The 18,509-nt window shown below is 35.3% G+C and overlaps 1 protein-coding gene across 4 annotated transcripts in view; it reads right to left on the reverse strand.

Moving 5' to 3' along the window:
• Positions 1 to 361: 361 nt before the first annotated feature.
• Positions 362 to 18,509, reverse strand: part of cpeb4b (cytoplasmic polyadenylation element binding protein 4b) — a 90,604-nt gene continuing 72,456 nt past the window's right edge. For 2 of the 4 annotated variants that reach the window (XM_062048788.1, XM_062048790.1), the window contains 7 exons: positions 12,487 to 12,510; positions 11,697 to 11,867; positions 10,278 to 10,367; positions 10,087 to 10,205; positions 9,896 to 10,010; positions 6,455 to 6,636; positions 362 to 4,344 (listed from right to left, as the gene is read on the reverse strand). In XM_062048788.1, coding sequence (XP_061904772.1) covers positions 4,117 to 4,344; positions 6,455 to 6,636; positions 9,896 to 10,010; positions 10,087 to 10,205; positions 10,278 to 10,367; positions 11,697 to 11,867; positions 12,487 to 12,510 — 929 coding nt within the window. In that variant the 3' untranslated portion in view covers positions 362 to 4,116. The remainder of the gene's footprint in view (positions 4,345 to 6,454; positions 6,637 to 9,895; positions 10,011 to 10,086; positions 10,206 to 10,277; positions 10,368 to 11,696; positions 11,868 to 12,486; positions 12,511 to 18,509) is intronic. The other 2 variants (XM_062048791.1, XM_062048789.1) reach the window with 1 other exon arrangement.

Raw genomic sequence — 18,509 nt, forward strand, 5'->3', positions numbered from 1 at the left:
ACTGTCCTTCATGATGGCAAACTAAGCATTACACACAATACTGTATTTGGTTTGCTTTCGCCATCTTGTGGTCAGATTAGTTTGGTACAACCACTATGATTTCGAAATGTTATTTCATGGTTTAAATGATTTTACATTTTATAAAATCGTTACCGTTCATTATTTGTTCTCAAGACACAAAAGGTCAAATTTTTTATCAAATCTGAGGCAGAAAGAAGCTGTTATGTATCGCTGGGATGGTGCGGTTCTTGCCGTCACCACTAGATGGCGAAAATGCTTTGTGTTGCTTTTTATAAGCAAAAAATGAGCAAATCACTGGCTTGTCTGTAAGGAAATATACAATATTGCATTTCATATAAATAATAACAAGGCACATATTTTCATCACAGTTAAGATTTATTTCATTCAACATTTCACATTACAAATATTTAAAAATTATGCATACTGTTATATAAATAGTTGGCCGCAAACAATTAAATAACATTAGATTTTTCTCTTTTCGTTTTCACTAGCACTTCTACAGACCAACTCCTAGAAATATGGACATATCCGTATTACATAACTTAATTAGAAAGGAAAATACAAAAATAGGAACTTATAAAGTGAAATGACAATAAAAATTAAGGTGATATCTGAAGTAAAAAATGCTATTAATAAATACGACAGCCTTCCCGTACACAGTTAAAAACTATTGAAATCTTGCCATTAAGTAACATTAACAGACAAATATTTAAATATTTATTTTCCTTCAGAAAATGTGAACCATATATTGTGGAGCACAATATAGCAATTAGTAAAAACTAGACACTTTAAACATATTAAAAGCTTCACCTCAAAAATAGAACAAAAAAATCTGATCAAAATTATAAAAATCAATTATACATTCCAATTAAAAATATACCAATAAACAGCTAAATACATTGTTGACCTAATAATTACAATGCAATCAATCACAGTAGCTTCAAATAAACCAAAAATATATATATAAGCAAAATGAGCACAAAAACCTTTTTTAAATGTTTTAAAAATAACTTCAATTATTTATATTAGTACAAATAGTTGGATTTCTTTTCTGTTTTTTTTTTACAAACACCAGCATGAAAAGGATTACATTAAACAGTAGAAAATGACTTGTGAAAAAACATATTAACATCTTCTTTAATTAAATGTCTGTAATTAAAAATGGCATTTTTTTCTTAAAGAATTACATTGCAAAGAGTCTTTCGTCTGGAAAAAGGTTCAAAAGAAGTATTGCACATAACAACTTGAAAGTTAACTTGCAACATTTGTTTTTTTTTCTTTTCATCTACCACATTCAAGTTTTTAAGCTCCCCTTCCTCCGTGTAGGTCTGTGTAAAAGTTCTCAAGTCTTTTTATTAGCTGTTTTTTTTTCTCTTTTTTCAACAGTGTTCTACGAGGATGCTGCACTGCCAAAAAAAAAACAACTTTCACGCTAATAGCTTCTGTTATTATGTGCATCCCGCTGCGGTCTGCCAATGGCGAGAGCGAGAAAAGAGGGGGTTACAGGGTCACGATGGGTTTATTTATCCTTAACAATACTTGAGAAACATTTGGTGCACACCACAACAGTTAATTTAATAGCTAATTCATTTTCTCTCTTTTTTTTTGTCGCCATGCATGCTAAGGATTACAATAGGTGCTAGTTGGCAAGATCAAGAATATATATATATGGATATATTTATATACGCTTTTTTCATCAAATATTTAAAATATCTAAACACCAAACATCCATTCGTGTGATACGAGATTCCGCATTAAGTGTCAAATTTTTCAAAGTTTTTAGTTTAGTCACATCAGTTTTTAAGATCACCACTTTTTTTTTTGTCCTTTTTTGTTTTGTTATTTCTCGCCATGCTATTATTATTATTATAATTGAGTGGAAACATCAAGTGTAGGAAAAGCTAAAAGACCAAAAGAGCGGATACACTTTGGTCTTTCCTCTGTGAAGTAGTCGCATCAACACATTTTGTGAAGGTTGTTATAAGAGTCCTCAGCACTAAAATGTATAAAAAGCATAATTGAAAATAATATATATTTTGAAATTACTCAGCTCTATTACTTTTTTTTTTTTAATCTTCTTTAAAATGAACATTTCCATATATGCAGATCTCTCAGTAACAAAAGTACAAAAGCTACCTTTCACAATGTGAAAAATTGAGGTATTGCAAAAAGGAGTTTCCCCATCTGTGAAAAATGTGCCTAAAATGACTGTTGGAAAAAAAGAAAAAAAAGAGAAAAAATGTAGAAAAGTAGTGCATAATAAATGTTTTTTTATATGTGCATGACAAAATAATTTAGCTAGAAAACACTGTTTCAAAAAATCAGCAGGCCGTGTATAAAATAATTTCATTTTTGAACAACAAATTCTTCACAAAAGTGTTGGAAATGTCTTTTTTAGGGCGCACTCACACCGGGCCCATCAGGCTTGAGCCATCACACATTTACTGCAGTTTTTCTTATGTCTACTGTGCAAGGTTATTCAGAATAACTGGTGGGAGGAGTGAACGCATGAAATCAGCAAATCAGAGCGCTCACACTAGACAATTGTTGACTAGTGTGAATGTGCCCTATGAAGAAAAACTGTGAATGTGCACTTTTATATTTTGTCTTGTTGGAGATAGCAACAGGAGGAAGTCCATATATGGTTTTTCATGAGATTTTTATGACTGCACGGTTTTGTATTTTAAGGCCAATCTTTGGTTTTGACGGCGGGATAGAGGGGAGCGGTTAATTTTTCAGATGAAAAACTCAACCAGGAAATGAGCTACTACTGCACAGCCATCTTTGGTTCCTCAACCTGCTGTAGTAGAAGTTTTCATTTATGCTTCCAATAAAAGACCTAAATGCTGAGTAGAATGATCCCCTAAAGGGCAGGGGTGAGAAACCTGTGGGGCCGTGGGTCATAAACGGTACTTGAAAACATCTCAACCGGCCCGCCGTGCAATTCTAAAGACAAAAGGATTTGCTTAGTATAGTTCCTCACCCCTGCCACACATGCGACATATGGTTTCTAACTTGGGTAAAATTAACATGCATTTCTTTTTTAAATTTGGTGGTAGCCTTGTAAAATCGGCAAAAATGGCTACAAAACCAGATATTTTTGTCATTTTTTTATCCAGTGTGGAAGGACGTGACTGGTTCGATCTAACAAGGCCCTGATTAGCGGCAAGTTAAAGGAGGAAGGAGGATTAATGCGGGGAGAGGAGGGTGGGGCTATCTCCTGTGTGTAGCTTCCCATTGCGATACATTCCCATAATGCACTCCTGCTTGCGCTGGCACCGTATTACGGTTACAAAAAATTAAAGTAAAAAATTAAATAAGGAGGCGACGAAAGCTAGCGAAGTACAAAAGTGTGCCAGTGACATCGTAGCTCCGCCCCGCCCACCCCGAAAAAGGGAGAGAACACGGGTAAAATGTTAGCAGCTGAGTTTTTTGAGGTATTAGTTTTTGCATGTGAAGTTTGGAGATCAAAAACCACAAATTATGAGATTGTTTGTTTTGTTTCTCTTGGGATTGGAAAATGAGAGAGAGAAAGAAATAGAGATATAAGGGGGGGGGGGGGGGGAGAGAGAGAAAGTGTGGCCTCGCTCTATTTCTGTGACGCCAGCTAATAAAACAGCTTTGGTTATCAACTAAGGGTCTGCTATATAAACTCTGATGGAAGTAAGTGCACTCTTCTTCGGCAACACCTTTTTCAATTCACAGGAATTGCTACAAAATCAAAAAGTCAAAAGAGTATTTGCTTGGGGATGGGGGTGTCTTTCATATCAAAACAAATGCATGAAGAACAGCGTGCCAATTGAATAGCAGAGTACCAGAGCAATTTTCCTATACAAGCTTTTTTGGGAGGAACAATATTTTAAAAAATAATTAAAAAAATTTAAAAACACACATCTTTTTTTTCTACCTTGCTGGACATACTTTTGATATATTCCTGTTTTCTCTCTTGAAAATATAAATATTAACTTAACAAAAATTGTTGGGCAAAAAGGAACCAGCAACAGAAAAGTGCATTTAGTTGTTAAAATGATTTGCGACTCCTGCACTACCTTGCCCTCACGCTTCACTCCGGCCGCCGTGGTGACGTGGCGGCACTCAGTTCCAGCGGAACGAGATGTGACGGGGCCGGTCGCCTCCCTCCTTCACCAGCGGCTTGTGGAACTCCCGGCCGGCGCGTGAGTGAATGGCCGCCCAGCAGTACTCGCAGTAGTACTGCAAGCAGGTGACGTTGGCGCAGAAGAACGGCGCAAACTTGCCGCCGCAGCGTGTCCCCTGGCACTCGTCGCACAGCTGGTCGTCCAGCACGTATGGCTTCACTTCCACCTGCAGGCAAAATTACATCAGATTAAATTACCGTCATCGCATACTTACATATTACACAGGACTATCATAACATTTCCACAAATAATGAAACAAACTTTATTGTAGATTTTTTAATACTAAGCGTCTTTGTCTACACAAAATATTAAAAAAATTATATATGTTTTTCAATTGCATTAACAATTTGCATTTAATATGAATTACAGTATTTTCCACTTTATCATTTAGTTTAATACTAATTTCTATTAAAATTACAATTTTATTAAACAATTTGTATCCATTGTCGCATAAAGTTTTGTAAAATAATAAAATACATCAAATAATAAGTGATACAAATAAGGAATAGTAACATTTGTATCCATTTTAAGCAGAAAAGTCGCATATGATATTGTAAAATAATGAAATAGATAAATACATGAAGTAATAAATACCATTAATGAATAGATTAATACATTTTAATCAGCAATACATTTTAATCAGCAGTTGTTGTAAAATAAGATACATTACATATATACATAAAACTAATATTTTAACTCTTTTCATTATTTTAAGCAGAAAAGAGTCTTGTCACATAAGATATTGTAAAAATAAATAAATACATTAAATGATAAGATTATTTAAATAAATGCATCATTTATATTTATTCAATATTATCTTATTAATATTTAATATAATAGTAGGTCTATTTTTACACAGGATGTTTTACAGAATAATGTATATTTCATTAAAACATTTCTGAACACACTTTTTATGTTATAAATCTGTTGACTATTACTTTCAACTATTTTTTAGACAATAGTTTTATATCTAAAATTTCAGATGGCAGAAAATATTGAGTGTTTCCATATTATAGCAACATCACAGCAAACCAGTCGAGACGGAGTCAACAGCGCGTCTGCTGGTTGCAGCCAAGTAGTGCACACCATTTGACTCGACTGCTTCAAGACACAATCAGTTCCACAAATTAGACAAATACTTATTAATCATCAAATTGATTTGTATAGCTTGTAATGATTACTCTTGTTATTCTCTTTGAAAGTTTTAATGTGAATCAGTGGCCTTGTGGTTATAGAGTGTCCGCCCTGATATCGGTAGGTTGTGAGTTCAAACCAGTTTTTGATATGTTTCAAGTCATACCAAAAACTATAAAAATGGGATCCATTACCTCCCTGCTTGGCACTCAGCATCACGGGTTGGAATTGGGGGTTGAATCACCAAAATGATTTCCGAGCTCACTGCTCAGGGGTCAGCAAGTGGATGGGTCAAATGCAGAGAGTAATTTCACCACACCTAGTGTGTGTGTGACAATCATTGGTACTTTAACTTTTAACTTTTTATAGAATTTTTAATCATGTTTATAATGTATTAGCTTTTAATTATGTTTATAATTTATTATAATCTAATAGAAACCCAATTGTTGCATTAAATGTTATCCAATTAATAGATTGTTACAATTTTTACAACTATTTGCATCCATTTTCAGCAAAGACAGTCTTTTGTCATAAAAGATATTCTAAAATAATAAAATGAGCACATCAAATAATACTATTTAATTTACATAGATTCATATAAAAATACCACAATACAACAATCTTTTAAAATATTATCTTATTGATATCAATAAATATCAATAGTAAATGTTTTCTAACACACGATATTGATAAAAAATAACGTGATATCGCTGATAAGCTCCAGTACCCTCCGCGACCCCGAAAAGGGACAAGCGGTAGAAAATGGATGGATGGTGCTATGTTGTAAAACAAATGGACTAATTGCTTTATATATATTTTTTTTTTTTTTAATTTACATTTTGAATTTTATATAGTAGAAAATATAGAGTTTTTTCACATTTGAACAACATCGCACCAAACCAATCGAGACTGAGTCAACAGTGCCTCTGCTGGTTGCAGCCCAGTAGTGCACTCCATTTTGACTCCAGCTTCAGGACGAATTTAATAAATTCCACAAAACAGGCAGGAAAATAACCAATAATTATCTAATTGATAAGTATAGCTTGTGATACTTCATCTCCTGATCATTGGTATTCTCTCTAAAGGGAGAAGTAGAATCTAGGAAACGAGGCGAGACCGTGGTCACATTTCTTTCCACCAACCCGTTTATCGATTTCTCCATGCTGCAGCTGCACGAAGCGAGCACTGATAGCAGCAATGTAGCTCTGCTGATTAGAGAAGGCGACCCGCCCTGCTCCTTTCGGGTACTTCAGCTCGGGGTCTGTGTCGATGCCGGCGTAGCACACACCGCCGTACAGACGGTCCATGATCATGGCCAGCTCCACTGCAGGGGCGAAACAAGATAAAATATAAATTTTAAAAAAAAGCATGATACCAAAAGCAGCAATGTCAGCCAATCACGTGCACTCTCATTCAGCCTTACACTCACTAAGTTTATGAGGGCAGCAGATCTGAGCGCTTTAAGCCAGCAACACAGATGGATTAAAGGGTCAGCAGGGTTCCACAGAAGACATAGAACAAATAGTGTTCTAGTTCTTCAGACAAATGACAAAAAATGCAAATAGAAGTTGTATGTCTTAAATTATCTGCATATTAGAATATTGCTCGCATTATGACCGCAGCTAGACATAAATAGAACACAAGCAAAACTCACAATTACATTTGCTAAAAAGTCATACTTTAAAAAAAATTATGTAATTATATGAAAGAAAACACTGTTACGAGAATACAGTCACAATTTAAACAAAATAAATTTCACGAAAAAAAGATTATTACATTACAGGAATAAAGTCACAATTCAAACCAAACCAAAAAAAACAAGGAGATATTACGTGAATTAAATCAGAATTTATACCCGAAAAATATTTTACAATAAAAATTACACTAGTAGTGACAAGTTAAACAAAAAAAGTGATTTTAGCAGAAAAAAATTATTAGAAGAGTAAAGTGACAATTAAAACTAAAAACAAAACAATTTTACAAGAAGTAATAATATTACGAGAATTAAGCTACATTTTGACCAAAGAGCCACTCTATGTAGACTACATGTTATGTAGACAACAAAAAAGTATTTGAAATTTAGAAAAAAAATCATAGTATGACCCCTTTAAATAAAAGGGAATTTCAAAAGAAATAAGTTATAGTATAATAACAGTCACAATTTACAAATTTCACGATAAAAAGTTATTACAAGAATAAAGTGACAATTTAAACCCCCTAATAAAGTGACAATTTAAACCCCCTAAGACAGGGGTGGCCAATTAATTTTTACCGGGGGCCGCATGAGCAACCCGAGCACTGCTGGAGGGCCACATCGACAATATTTCAATTAAATTTTGCTCAATATTATTTTTGATATATACCGTAAGATAAATAATAATAATAATAATAATAATTAATAATAATAGTAATACTTCAACATAGTGTATGTAACAGCATTCCATGACTAATATAAATAAATTAACATTAATAATAAATGACAGTAAAATAAGCACACGTATGACTGAGGAGTCATAGTGTAACTTTGTGTGATGTTTGAGTTGTCCGACTTTTTGTGTGGCCATAAACGCACCAGTGGTTTAGTGCTATGCGTGTTGGTGACAGATGACAAGTTGGTTTTGGCCTGGTTTGTACGGCAGAAAATGACTAGTTTTTCGAGATAGAAGTGTTTTACTTATGTTTTTGGTGTGGTTATGGCCGAATATAAACAGTTTTGCTCAATAAAGTGATCGATATAATTCCTGGCCTCGAAGCATCTCGATAGACGTTACAATAATTGAACGGTGTTCAATTGAACGGTGTTGACGAACACCGTTAGGGCCGCTTGTTGTCACTGTCACTCAAAGTTGCATTGCAAAATTACATAGAATAAATATGTTTATTTTGTTTAGAATTCAGATGGGATTTGATTTGGTGCGCGGCATATATTTGCTGCGCGCAGCAGACGCTTGAGCAGTGCGCAATTGCGCAGGCGCGCACCTTAGAAGGAACGTTGCATGGCAGTCCATGTCTTGTTGGAAACACGCCATTCTTCATCAACTTTTCTCTTTTTAGCGTCTCGGGTGTAAACCGTGCATCACTTGTCGCTGCATGTGCACCTTCACTCGCAGGTTACACACTGACACACGCCCATAAATAATAATTTTCAAAATAAAAGCAGCACAGTTGTATTGCGCGCACGACATAGATGTTTTTTCAACTTTATTTTGTAATTAATGATTGCAGCTGTTCACATTCACTCACAATCACGCACACGCATACGTCCACACGGAAGTAATACAAATAACGATTTTCAAAACAAAAGCAGCACCGTTGTATTGCACACTCGACATAGATACTTTTTAAAATTTATTTTGTAATTTATAATTGGCCTCACGCGGGCCGGACAGGGACGCACAAAGGGCCGGATGCGGCCCGCGGGCCGCAGAATGCCCAGGTCTGCCCTAAGAGGAATTTCCCCCCAAAAAAGTTGCATTACAAGAATAAAGTGACAATTTAAACTCCAACAAAATACATTTGTTGAGAAAAAAAGTTAAAATATTACAAGAATAAAGAGACAATATAAACTCCCCCAAAAAACGATTTTACGATAAAAAAAAAGTTATTACAAGAGAGTCGCAAGGTTAAACCAAAAAGCTAATTTATAAAAAAAAAGTTATAAATATTACGAGAATAAAGTGACAAATGGCTGCATGCCTGGTCCAAGCCGCCCAAACGGTGCTACCATCATCAAGGATAAAGACGGTATCTTTGAAAATTCAAATGCTCTGCTCCTACGACATCAACATTGAAAACTGAGCAGCGTAGTGGTTTCATTTTTTACACTTTCACTTTCTTCCCTTACGGCTCTTCCATTAAGTCAAACACAAGGATAAAAGTCTCTCTTTGTTCTTATCATTTCATTTCATTCCGTATTTAATATTTGTATTACTGTTTTATATAAGTTCTTCATTGGGACGGCGTGGCGAAGTTGGTAGAGTGGCTGTGTCAGCAATCGGAGTGTTGCTGGTTACTGGGGTTCAATCCCCACCTTCTACCTTCCTAGTCACGTCCGTTGTGTCCTTGGGCAAGACACTTCACCCTTTGCCTCTGATGGCTGCTGGTTAGCGCCTTGCATGGCAGCTCCCGCCATCAGTGTGTGAATGTGTATGTGAATGGGTAGATGTGGAAATACTGTCAAAGCGCTTTGAGTACCTTGAAGGTAGAAAAGCGCTATACAAGTATAACCCATTTATCATTTATCATTTATATGTTCTGTGCAGTGTAGTTATTTAGTTCTGATTTGCAATAAAACTCAACGTACATCGCCGTCTCAGGAACGGTACTTGGATATACTTGACTTGGACATACTTTAGTCAGAGTGTACAGCAGAATATATTCACTATCCACTGAAAATGATTCGACAGTCATTATTGTCTAAGTAACAGGTGACATAAGTGAACTTCAAGGCAATTGTTTAACAAAGTGGTAGCTTGTCATGGTCTGGGGTTGCATGAGTGCTGGGGACCTGAAAAGTGAATTCCAACACATATTGTGACATTCTGAGGCATACAATTTGCCATGAGTTTAAGTGTCCTTCCTACCTGCACGTAGCGGGCGAGGGACCCCTCCAACAAAAATAGTTTTCCTTGGGTCCAGAGGTTGAGAGCCATCCATCACAAAATCACTGTCATTCAGGTTCCACGGGCGGATTTGGACCTGTACCACACAACGTCGAGAGATCTCATGAGACTTTGCAAGTTAAGCTAAGGTGGGAACAAAAGGAGACCCTAACCGGCTTGTCTTTAATGGTGGGACTGGACACGCACAGGTACAGCTTGCCGTCCTCCTCAATGCAGGCGTCAATCAAAGCCTGCACAGAGCTCTCGTCCTGGAAGAGCAGGAAGGCGTACCCTGCCCAAGGTAAAAGTGGTGTTTAGGTCAAGACTGATTTACCACATCGAGGATAACATGACTATACTGTACCTTTTGGGGGGAAATAAGACTTGCTCTCAGCTTTGTGTGGCCAGTCCACAAACAAGTGTCCAAAACGACGGAAACTGGCAGTTATCTCATCTGAAACAAAACAAATATAAACTCATGCTCAGCTTTTTAAAAGGCGGATTTACTGGGAATGGCCCGTTTTACATTTTTCTGTACTTTTCTAAATGAATAAAGCTTCTCAGCTTTCAAACACTCTATTCAGCCTTTTATTTATGAAGACCCAGACAAAGAAAAAACACAAGTACAACATGTAAAATTATCAAAGCACGGATATAAATATTATACTGTACTGTATATACAATTGTGTATAAGAAAAAAACTGTATATTATGTCATTTGGACAAAACATTAAAAAAAATAAAAAAATAATTTTAAGAAAGAAATTACAATTTTTCAAGACATGATAATTTTACCGTCAAAAAGTCTTAACACTACATTGATAAATGTACAATTTATACAAAACAAAAAACAGTTATTGTACAACAAAAAACAAGTATGTTAATAAAATAATATATTATTTTTTGGAGTTATATCCCAATTTAGAAGAAAAAGTTGTCAAAAAAAACAAGTTGTATTGTCATAAATACAACTTATTCAAAATGAATAGTAATTCTATGGAAGGGGGACAAGTATTAGAAGATATATAGAAGAGAAATATATTTGATAAATAAAAAGTACCGGTACTAATATTCTGAGGACATAATCAAAATTTTACAAAAATTAAAGTATCTATATTTGCACAAGAGAAAATATCAAATTAGTTGGAAAAAAGTCATCATTTTTGTATTAGGGGAAAAGGTTTTGAATATTATTGACATAAGATCACAATATTAGTAATAATATATCAAATAATGTTTAACATTCAACAAAACATTTAAACATTTTATGAAAAAAAAGTATTTATATTATGAAAATAGTTATTTCAGTTACAAGAATACATGTATTTATTAAAATGTTCTCTTTATTTAAAATAGAGACAGCATATATATATATGTAAGTTTGTCAGGTTTTAGCCAAAAGCGTAAATTTAACAAGGCACAATTACTTCTATGAAAAATGCAAAGAGTCAGATTTTTTAAATTTCTTTTTACGAGATAAAAATATTGAAATGGCAAAATTTTACAAGCCCATTTAATTTCAAGGAAAATAGTTCTATAATTATGAGATTAATGTCACAATTTCTCCACAATGTTTTGAGAAAAAGAAACTATACAAGAATAAAGTCACCATGTTAGGAGAAAAAGTTTTATTTTTGAGTATTTTATTGTGACACAGCGGTCTTGTCCCAGCGGCCATTGTCTCTTCTGCTCCGAAATGCCATATAACAAAAAGGTTAAAGAAATATTTGTCATACACACGAATTAATGAAAAAGTTGATGTTGTATTGCAACTCCTTGCGTACCTTCGTCTATATCTGGGGGCAATCCTCCCACAAAGACCTTGCGTGAGTAACGTTCCACGCGCTCTCCATTCTGGTGTGGGAAGCAATGCGGAGAGCCGAGGCCTGCAAGACCCTGATCGCCGCGCTCGTCATCAGGGAAGCCATCCTCCATGGGGAAGAGGGAAGAATGACCTGTAAGAAGAGGAGAGGATGAGTTTAATTCCTGAGTAAGGCCTCAACGATGCTTATTCTGATGCACATATTTGGCCGTGATAATAGTTTAAGGACCGTCTTTAACATCAACATCAACTTCACGACCGGCCAAAGGATTAAAATGTATGAATTAAAAAAAAAACAATTGAACTGAACAGCATGCACGTTTACACAAAAACACGCAAGTTGCCTGTAGGTGAGTGTGCATAGCTCCACAAGAGGATTGCGTGCGTATGTGTGTGTGAGTATGTGTGCGCACATTGTAGGGGTTAAGCCCTGCCTTGCCTATGCCTGCTCCAATACAACCTGCCCTGAGCTGCTTTATAGATTTACGCCAGGGAGTTAGCCTCAGCCCCAGCTTACAGTATGTGCAGCACCATGTATTGTGTGTGTGTTCTGTGCCATTTCCGCTAAATGCTAACAACTTGCAGTGTCCAATGTCATATTGCATGCACGTGTGAACAGAATGACACGTAAGACAAGCATGCAGACACAAGAACACTGAAAACTATGACTGCAGCAAAACCAAAATACAAATAAAGAACAGATAATGGTGACTTGATAAAAGGTGAATTGACTCTGAGATCCATGTTTTTACCTCTTCTTCTGCTATAACTCCTGGCTGCATGTAAAGTCAAACAAGAGTGGGTATTATGAAAAATGTACATTACATTTGATCAATAAGCATACCAGCGGAGGGATGCTGCCCACATTTTTATGTATTATCAAAATCAGCTGCCGCCGTGTTTGTGTACTTGACGCATTTCTCATGCAACAATGTTTTTGTCACATTTCAGGGTGGCTCGGCTATTCAAAAAGCATCACAATTCAAGCATGTCTTTAAATAAAAACATCTAACTGAAATGCAACATCTTGGTTTGGAAATCACCAAAGTTATTAAGACACCAACTTTACCGGCCCCAGGACAATCACTTTATGCACCTCCACCATTCTGTACTTGTTTTTACAACCATAAATCATAAGATAAAAGCTCAAAAGCGTTACAGCCATCTACAAGACTAAAAGTTGCAGAATTAGGATTTCAATCTAAATTTTCTAGATAAATATGCCTCAAAAGTCAAAACTATGATGTAATGCAAGAGGGCAAAGTAGAAATGTGTGATGATAACCATAGTACCAGGTAAGACAGGAACTGGTCTGGCTGTACAAAATTAGCTGTATATTTACAAATGAGTTGCACAAACTGATTTTAACAGGCGGATGTCGTATTGGCAAACTACTTCACAAAATGTGTTACAGTAGTACCTCAACGAGAGATGGGTATTGAATCCGATACTTTTTGAACAACGCTGAGAGGTTGGCATCCTGCCCTACAACCAGCGGAACTAAAAAAGTTAGTGCGAAGGAAAAGAGGATAACCAAATCAGAGAAATAAACTATCAAAAGTGTATCCTACCTGTTTAGAAGCCTACTCGGCATGTAGCCACAAATGACAAACATTTATCCATAAAAACATTAAGAAGATTCTTTTACGTGTTTTAATTTGTTCTGTCTAGTCCTGACTCAACAAACTGGATGGTCAAACAATAGCTTTTGTAAACATACATGCATACAGTATGACTTGTTGTCAACTAACTTCGCTGGTATGTCACTCAAATATGTCCATGTGCAACATAAACAGCTATTTACTAGTTCCTACAGACCTAAACAGAGACAGTGTTGCCAGAAGTCACAAAAGAAACACAAAGCCAGCTCTAAAAAAACAAGTCGCTTATAACAAGAGGATATTCAGTGGACTTGGCAACACTGGAAAGAGAAGCAAACCGAAGGTCTGTTGCATAAGACTGGTCCCCAAGTTAATGCTGAACATTACATTATTACATTAAACTACTATACTTGTTTGTAGTGCTTGCAATTCAATTAGTGTTGTTTAAGAGTTATTTTTTCTTTTTAAAAGGCATATTACATGTTTTAAAAATTAGGTTTTGGTAGGGCCAAACACGGATTAATTTGATTTATATTTGTTTGGATGGGCGGGGCTGCTTTGAGTGTTGTGAGTTTCGAGCTCGGACGTAGAAAGCATTGTGCTCCTAAATCGAGGTACTACTGTACCACTGGTTGTATGTGGGCTGCAGCACAAACGAGATATATAAAAAAAAAAATCCATCCATCCATTTTCTACCGCTCGTCTCTATTATTACAAATATATTAATGAATAAACATGCATAAATCAAATACTGTAAATACATTTATTGACCTAAGAAATAACAAATCCTATTAAATGCATACTACGGATTCTCTCAATATGGCATGATTACCACTGGCATATGGGCTTCAGAAATACCTAGGGATGATGTTTGATAAGAAATTATCGAGTTCGAGCCTATTATCGAATCCTCTTATCGAACCGATTCCTTATCGATTCTCTTATCGAGTCCAGATAGGTTGTTGTATATGGAAAAAAACACAATATTTGGTTTAACAAAAGCTCACTTTTATTATATAAGAAAAAAATAAAATCTAATAAATAAATAAATATTGACTGTTACCCCCCTAAAAAAATAAAATAAAATAAATAAATATTGTCTGTTGTTACCCAAAGTATATTAAGTGGGATTTTTCAGAAAAACAAATGTATACAGTACAGTAACACAAACACAACCTGTCTCTGTGATCACTATAAGTGTATAAATAACAATATAGTGTTAAATAAAATCAGTCCCTTGGGCACTAAACTTAAAATAATACATCTCTCCAAAAAGTGCACTTCTGCTGCTATTTGACATAACTGTTTGTTATGATGCTTTGACATTTTTGCACTTTATTTCTTTATTGAAAGAAAATTCTATGAAGAGAAAAGTTGTTTGCAAATGTGGTTACAATGCTAAAAAATGAAAAGTTAAAGCTAAAAAAAGAAATACACTTTATTGAGTTAACATTATTTCTTTATAGGGGTAAAGATGTGATGTTATGAGCTAGGCTAGGGAATATAACAACTACACTACCCAGCATGCAACGGGAGTGACGAGCATGCGCGGTAGCCCCGAAAAGTGTTGTTGCATGTCACCACCCGGCAGCTAAGAATGAGGTTATGAGCACGCTGTGAAAGTAAACGTCAAGAACTCAGCCAACACGCCTCCTCTGCATAATTTATAATTAGACAGACAACACATATACAGTGTGATTTTGTTTTGTTTACAAGGAAAGAAAAACAAAAGTTAAAAAAGGGAGATGTCATATATGTATGTGCTGCGGTTGCTTTAAGAACGTTGCGAAAGCTGCCGTAAAGGAGGTGCGTTGCTAGCCTGGTTGCTATGTTTCCGGTTGGTCGTAAAAGTGTTCGTCATGTGTTTGTACCCTGCTCAAATCTCTCAGTAAAGTTATTCATTGGATTATACCTTTTGTTTTGAACTTTATTACACCTTGGAGCGCTTTTTCCGGTGCATTTTTTTCCTGCTTTCGCTATCTGCGCCTAATGACTGAGCTACGTGACGTCATTTATTGTGATGTCTCACGGGGCATTTCTGGTCGGGACGGGATTGGTCCCAGGGATTCGAATAAAGAACCAACTCTTTTTTTTTACTATAGTGGTCTCGATAACGGGTACCGGTTCTCAAAAAGGGATTCGAGTCAGAGGACTCGGTTCTTTTCTTATCGAACAACCGGTAAAACCGGTTTCGAGTATCATCCCTAGAAATACCACATCAAAATAGTAAAAAAAAAAAAAAAAAAAGCAATAAAATTGCAATTCTATTATGAATACATTAATAAATACAGATCCATTAAAGTAACAAACACTTTCGTTAACCTATGATTAGTCTATAGGTCACAAGCAAATTACCTGCTAGAAAAGCTAAACCACGATGGCAAGCTGAGGGAGCAAAAACAGTGCAAAACTAAATATTAAAGGATTCAAAGACCATTATTGTCATACCAGCACACATATGACACATGGTGGCATAACATGTAGTACTCAAGGTCACAGGTGTAGCCAAATGAATACCACAAGGACAATAGTATTTACTGGTGATGGGTCAAACGATACTGAAGCATCGATGCGTTATTAAACACAAGGAATGATACTGTGTCTCCCGATGCATCGATGTGTGTGTCACTTTAAAAAATGAAACAAAAAAAACATGTCACCGATACAGCTGTTGTGTCATTTGAATGTCTGCGTTCATCAGGAAGCGCTTCTTTCAGCTCACATGTTAAAGCTCGTACTCAGGTCGCACTAAATGAAGTCGGAAGAGTGGCATGTCACGTTTGACATTGGTTTATGTCTTCATCGATCTAAACGGAACTAAAAAAAAAAAAAGGAACATTTTAAAAATTTGAAGTCTGTGATCATTTTGATCTTATAGCGCCATATAAGGTTAATGTTCTTTTTTTCCTGTTTACTATTTGGTTCATTGACCAGAGTTGCGTGTTTGACAGTCCTTTTTGCACAGCTATCTATTTACAAAAAACTAAAATTTGCCAACTATTAATTTTTTTGCAGGTCAAATGTAGTGACTTTTTTATCCTAGTAGATTGCAGGTGTCCATTATGAAACACTAACACTGTATCAATGCAAAGTAAATACAGCTGGTGAGTGTGCTATAGACTCATGAGTTGTCATTTACCAGGAATGTAACAGTATTGTAAAATATTTCTGTTTCAAAATGCTCGCGATAATACTATGGCATGTGACTGTATCAAACAATAACTTGTAGTCCATTCAGTGTAGTTTCCTCTGGAGCTAATGAGTGGGCCAGTCTCAAAGGTAAACGACATCTCCCATGACCCCTTGCGCAGTGTGAGCGAGCAGAGAGGAACCTCCTTCAAAGTTTAAATCAGAAATATGGACGCATTTTGGCGACGCTGCAAACAGCGACATTTACTAAGGGGCAAGGAATTTGAGTAACATGAGAAGCCACTTGATAAATCATCACTTGGAAAATATCCTTCATGTAAAACCAAGAAGCCAGCGAGGCCAAACATAATTTGTGAGGTATTACCATTTTAAATGTTAGACTGTCAGTTAACCTCCTGACAATCAGCATTCTCCAAACTAATACAAAAATGTTCATTGCAGAGGACATTGGTTCTCCGAAGTTAAAAGTTAGAGACACTAAAACTGAGCATGACTGTTATCTAGTTCTTACACTGTATACTTACATTGGCAGTTTAAATACACTCTAATCAGTTGTTTTTATTATGTGTGTTACTTGAAAAACTGGATGTTCCAGCACCAGTGTTTGCACTTAAAGATACCTGTTTGTAGTAATAAATATGATTACAACGGTTTAGCATTATGTTTGTGTTTAATTACTGTAAGTGTGTGTATCCTAAACATCTCTGTCTTCATTTAACACACTTTGGTATGTTTACCAAGTCTTCCTTATTTTTTGACAATACCGCAATAATATAATTCCGTGGCCTTAATACCGTGACGATATCGTAACGTGATATTTTGATATTGTTGATTTATTGCCCATCACTAGTATTTACCTAATAATTTGAATATAATATGATGTTATAAATAGCTTAGATTGGCAGCAATATAAAAATAGAATACAAAAATATAAAATACAATGTGATCCTGTAGTAGGGCTGGACGATAATGGCAAAAATAATAATCATGATTATATTGATTGATAATGAAATCACGATTAATAGCAGGAATAATGATTAATTTGAAAACATGAGTATATATCGTACCACCAAAACTCAACTTTAAATATAATTTAAAAGAACTGTATATAAATAAATACAAAGTAAACTGCAATTAAAATAATAATAGTAAATGATAATAGTAACAACAATACATTTAAACAGCAATAGCAATATGGAAAAACAATAAAATTAAGTGTTTCTGTTTTAATTGTTTTGAATTCTGTTTTTTACCTTTTACACTTATTTTTTGTGTCATAAATACAATGTTATAAAATATTTGGTTAATTAAATGCAAAAAAACTCACATTTGTTAGTGCAATACGTCTTTGGAAAATTTTGACCCATATTTTAAATCAAAGCATAAATTTCTGTAAATTTATCAATAATTGTTTTCAGTACATTATGCTTATGTAAAGTACTTTTTTGAAACCTACATTTTGTTAGTGTTTCAAGTGGCCTTCACAACGTTGTTTAGTTCAGGACGGGACGATTGAATGTTTCGGGGATGAATGAGCTGTCTCGGACATTTATTTCCCTAGCGAATGTTCCTTCTCCTCACAATGACAACATTTCAGTCACATTTGTTTAAAGTTCTGTGATATTCTGCATTCAGCAGCGGATTCCGTTTTATCCGTCTGTGGTTTTGTTAACATAAATAAGCCACACAAGTATGCGTTAACAAAACCAGTCAAAAAGTAGCAACCATGGTGAGATCCCAAACTTCGAGTAGATGTGCTCTTTTTTCCCCCACTCGTAAGCTCAATTTTTTTTCACCTTCACAATCTCAGGAATTTACATGCACTTTGTTCGTTAATCATTTTTGGTTTTTTTCCCCAATTATAATATGATTATGATCGTGAGAAGCCAAAATCCAAATCGAGATTAAAAATGTATTAATTGCCTGGCACTATCCATGTAGTGCAAATAAAGTTTAAGATCAATGACAACACACAAACCAAATAAAAGCCCAGCTCAGCAAAGCTGGGAAGGTACGTACAGGTT

This window comes from Entelurus aequoreus, linkage group LG05, assembly GCF_033978785.1.
Source record: "Entelurus aequoreus isolate RoL-2023_Sb linkage group LG05, RoL_Eaeq_v1.1, whole genome shotgun sequence".
In the NCBI taxonomy this organism is placed as follows: Eukaryota; Metazoa; Chordata; class Actinopteri; order Syngnathiformes; family Syngnathidae; genus Entelurus; species Entelurus aequoreus.